The 5000-nt window shown below is 46.8% G+C and overlaps 1 protein-coding gene across 7 annotated transcripts in view; it reads right to left on the bottom strand.

The window, feature by feature from the left end:
- Positions 1 to 3791, bottom strand: part of Pfrx (6-phosphofructo-2-kinase/fructose-2,6-biphosphatase) — a 30647-nt gene extending 26856 nt beyond the window's left edge. For 4 of the 7 annotated variants that reach the window (XM_043006507.2, XM_043006502.2, XM_043006503.2 and 1 more), the window contains exons 1-2: positions 3654 to 3791; positions 1946 to 2135 (exon numbers count right to left, since the gene is read on the bottom strand). In XM_043006507.2, the coding sequence (XP_042862441.1) occupies positions 1946 to 2010 (65 nt within the window). In that variant the 5' untranslated portion in view covers positions 2011 to 2135; positions 3654 to 3791. Of the gene's footprint in view, positions 1 to 1684; positions 1852 to 1945; positions 2136 to 3653 lie in introns of those variants that run through there. The other 3 variants (XM_086556380.1, XM_086556377.1, XM_043006505.2) reach the window with 3 other exon arrangements.
- Positions 3792 to 5000: the final 1209 nt, after the last annotated feature.

Raw genomic sequence — 5000 nt, forward strand, 5'->3', positions numbered from 1 at the left:
TTGATCTGATAAAGTTGATTCAGGCCAGACAGGCATATAGGGCAGTCAAGTTTCCTTGACCTCTAGTGGTTTGCCAAGGAATACATGTGTGTGTATTATGTACCTCTATTTAAAGATAACCTTTTTTCGTATCAATGCGATAAAAATAGGAAATGAAAATGACTGTTCCATTCCCTTGAACTTGGTTGCAAATCCAGGCCGTCAGAAAGGTCAGAAACTAACCTTGTCACTGCCTTCTTGCATGGAAATTGTGAAATTATCATTTTTATCATTGCTATTATCATCATCAATATTCGTATTATCATTACTATTATTTTTGTTTGTCTTTATATCATTGTCATGTCCTCTCAATATCTGCTGCCTCTTTCCAGAAGAAAGTGCAGCTTCATTAAGGAAAAAATAGGAGATAAAATTGCAATTTCGACGCCACGTTTGATTCGCGGAAAAGAGAATAAAAGACTAGAAATATCACCATAAAATCATACTATTACATCTTAATTATTAAAAAAATAGAGACAAAATTGAATCCTATTCATCTTTTTTTTTTTTTTTATAGAAAACAGAAATTCTGACTGTTGTTTTATCCTGTTAATCAAAAGTTCTACGAAATATCCAGAGCACATGTTATATATCATGCAAAAGAATACTACCATGACGCAACAATGTCTTGTATTCTTTATCAGAGATTCATTATCAGTCCTGCGGTTCCCGAATACTGCAGATGCACCACTGGGGGGCTTTGGGGCCAGACAGACTGATGTGGGGAGGGAGAGAAGGAGGGTGGGAGGGAGGGAGAGGGAGAAAGAGAGAGAGAGAGAGAGAGAGAGAGAGAGAGAGAGAGAGAGAGAGAGAGAGAGAGAGAGAGAGAGAGAGGAGAGAGGAGAGAAGTGAGGGAGAGAGGGAGAAAGAGATGAGAGAGATGGAGGGAGGGAGGGAAGGAAAGAAGGGAGGAGGGAGGGAGGGAGGGAGGGAGAGGGAGAGAGAGAGAGAGAGAAGAGAGAAAGAGAGAGAGAGAGAGAGGGAGAGAGAGAGAGAGGAGAGAGAGAGAGAGGAGAGAAGGAGAGGAGGGAGGGAGGAGAGAGAGGAGAAAAAGAGGAGAGAGAGAGGGAGGGAGTAGGGAGGGAGTGAGGGAGGGAGAAAGAGAGAGGAGGGAGGAGGGAGGGAGTGAGGGAGGGAGAAAGAACGAGAGAGAAGAAAGAGAGAGAGAGAGGAGGAGGGAGGAAGAGGGAGAGGGAGAAAGAGAGAGAGAGAGAAGAGAAGAGAGAGAGAGAGAGAGAGAGAGAGAGAGAGAGAGAGAGAGAGAGAGAGAGAGAGAGAGAGAGAAAGAAAGAGAAAGAGAAAGAAAGAGAGAGAAAGATTGACAGATTGAAAGAGAGAAAGATATATATATATATATATATATATATATATATATATATATAGATAGATAGATAGATAGATAGATAGATAGATAGATAGATAGATAGATAGATAGATAGATAGATAGATAGAGAGAGAGAGAGACAGAGACAGAGAGAGAGAATGGGAGAGGACAGTGAGAGAAACATGAAGGTTAAAAAGGAAATAGAAAATCTTCAAGTAAAACAGTGTTAAAGAAGACGAAAAACAAGTAAAAAAAAAGAGCAAACAACGCAAAACACATGAAAACACTCTAGCCTACCAAGCGACCATACGCAAGACTTACAGATCTGCTTTGTTCCGACGCGCGAGCCTTGTGTTGACAGCGAGAATTGCAACAGAATGAAAATACAATTATTGCATCAACAGCGATGACGAAAGACCTGGACAATATCTGCAACCCTCTAGCACACCACGTTACACTGCACTGCACACCTCAACACTCACTATGACAGCTCTTAACTTCGAGATAATGAATACAATCTGAGTCCATCGTGGCGTCACTACATTATCTGATACGGGCGAGCAACTGCAGTCAGACACTTACCTTCTCCGCGGAGACGGGCTGACCCATGTGGAGGACGTCTTGCCTACGTCAGGTTTGTCTCTCATCGCGACTGGGCGGCTGGTTGTCCGTAGGGGCGTCGAGATGGAACCTGTTGAGCTGTGCTTTAATCTGCGGTGCCTCGCGGACTGATGGGCTTGGCGTTGCTGACGGTTGCACTGCCACAGAGCGACTGGCGAGAGAGGGAGAGATGGAGAGAGAGCTGAGAGAGAGAGAGAGAGGGGGGGAGAGAGAAGCGTGTGATCAACCTGCACGCTAGCCACGAGGTCAAACGAGGTTGCTCACGTGGTTAGATAGAGAAATGGGAGAGGGGAAAGGTTAGGAGTGCCAGGCACGAGGTCAAACTAGGTTTCTCACGTGGTTAGATAGAGAAATGGGAGGAGGGGAGGGTTAGGAGTGCCAGCCACGAGGTCAAACGAGGTTGCTCACGTGGTTAGATAGAGAAATGGGAGAGGGGAAAGGTTAGGAGTGCCAGGCACGAGGTCAAACTAGGTTTCTCACGTGGTTAGATAGAGAAATGGGAGGAGGGGAGGGTTAGGAGTGCCAGCCACGAGGTCAAACGAGGTTGCTCACGTGGTTAGATAGAGAAATGGGAGGGGGGAAAGGTTAGGAGTGCCAGGCACGAGGTCAAACTAGGTTTCTCACGTGGTTAAATGGAGAAATGGGAGGAGGGGAGGGTTAGTGGTGCCAGCCACGAGGTCAAACGAGGTTTCTCACGTGGTTAGATAGAGAAATGGGAAGGGGGGGTAAGGTTAGGAGTGCCAGGCACGAGGTCAAACGAGGTTGCTCACGTGGTTAAATAGAGAAATGGGAGGAGGGGAGGGTTAGGAGTGCGAGCCACGAGGTCAAGCAAGGTTGCTCACATGGTTAAGTAGAGAGAAATGGGAAATGAGAAATGGGGAGTGCCAATCACTACACGAGGTCAACCAGTACGAGAAAAGGTGAGAGACAATTTGATAAGTGACTCTGCAACGAACAATTTATTGATAGTTCAGATCATGTGTGGGGGGTGGGTGGGGGGACTACATTTACGAACCATTTCGATTTATAAATTTAAGGTTATGTTCCGCCGATTCTTTAAAATGCATGTTTCCCGACGCAGAAAAGCGAAAACTGAAGAGTTCTTTGTCTAGGAGGGAAACAGCTTTCGAAAGTTGGCAGGGGCAGATGCTATCCTGCGGTGTCTCACAAAACATATAAAAATATTTCCGCCGTTGATCTGCCATGTGCGGCAAGGAAGGGTAGGGTGATTAAGCGAGTGGGTGCAGTTGATTGGGAGGAAATTCCTATTGAACACTTTGAACCCACCCGCTGCCCCCTCGTGCTAGAACGGAAAAAAAAACAAAGGAGCAAAACAAGTATGTGATGTAACCTTTTTTTTGCCGGTGTGAAACTGTGGTCTACCGCAAGCTTGGTTAGCCTACACTTGTAGAAACGTTAGCTTATCACTAGAGGCACCGATAAAGAAGTACATCTTCATGCAATCCTTATTTTCCACGCTGACAGTCTCGGGTTTGAGTCAAAAAATGTACATCACCATCAGCACAATATGTGATCAAAATCAGAACAAAAAGAACTTGTTTTCCAATGAACAAGAACACACATAAATGGATGTTAAGAGCCAGGTAAACCACCGTCTCACCAGTATAACGAAGGAAAGCACACAAGGCCACGGCATATGGGAACTCACCACTAAGAAAGAACAACGGATACTCGTGCGTTCGCCACAGACAGCTGTTCGAGCCACACTACCGGGGTTGTCGGACTGCGCTCGCTTCTTATATGCCCTTTAGGCTACAGGAGTTATCAGGCCGGTCCAGAGCAAGGGCTTGCCTGGCCCTTTGTGCTGCGGCTGGACCTAATGGCTTGCACGTCACGTCTCTGTGGTGAGGGCTGACGAGGAAGGATTAAGGAGGGAGAAATAAAAGGGATGGGAAACAAATGTTGATTCGGTGACAGACAGACAGAGAGAGAGAGAGAGAGAGAGAGAGAGAGAGAGAGAGAGAGAGAGAGAGAGAGAGAGAGAGAGAGAGAGAGAGAGAGAGAGAGAGAGCCATGATCGATGGCACTTGAGGGAAAACACTACGGAGAGTATCAAAGTTGAAAGTATGGCTGACTTTTTAGTTTTCCATCGTTTCTGATTGCCACGACGGTCAACAACCCTTGTCAGACAGACAGCTCAACAATGGCTTTCTAAGACTACCATATTTTAAAAAATGGCAACTTTATTACGCCCAATCTCACCGCTCATAACATGCACAAAACTCGTCAAAAGATGAAGAACTGACTAAAACGCAACAGTTCCCCGATACCAGGACGCCATCCTTTTCCCACAGATGAAGGGGAAATTTCAGTGAGGCGGATTGGGGAATGACCAAGCGAAGGAAACACCGAAGACTCGCATGACGTCATAAAAGGGTTCTTCCCCCGCCGCCCGCTCGTCACTTGCATAACTCCCGGGAGAGAAGCAGGGTGAGGTGGGTGACGCCGTGGGTGTGGATGTAGGAGTTGGACGGGGGAGGGGGGAGGGCGAAGGACGAGGGTGGTGGGGGGGAGGGGAGTCACGCCCTTTCTCCCGCGAGACGCCTAGGAACGGATGCCACACCCGGAAGCAAGTGCCGAAGGAGGAGGAGCGGGAAAACTTGAACACGCGGCAACAGCAAGAATAAATGACGAGTGGCAACAAATGACGACTGATGCAACAAAGGAGGAGGGCAGGATGGGAAAGTGGATGACACACTGAGTCAATGACACACCAACGGTCTCTAGTCTGGCCGAAGACGGACGGACGCTCGCAAGAAAAAAAAAAGGTCTAGAGGGAGAGAGAGAGAGAGAGAGAGAGGGGGAGACAGGCAGAAAAACAAGTGAACATCGCACGCATTACAGCAATCGCCTGTTACTCATAATACGAACATAAAATCACCTCAAGATGACGCGGTGATAATATTGACACCCGGGGCATTCCAGCAGCAATAAAAATAATGGAGAATTGGTCATTATAATGTTGAAAGAAGCAGCCGCGAACGGAACTGGCGAA

This window comes from Penaeus japonicus, unplaced genomic scaffold (assembly GCF_977035675.1).
Source record: "Penaeus japonicus unplaced genomic scaffold, GWHDUDI00000001_assembly GWHDUDI00000032, whole genome shotgun sequence".
NCBI lineage: Eukaryota > Metazoa > Arthropoda > Malacostraca > Decapoda > Penaeidae > Penaeus > Penaeus japonicus.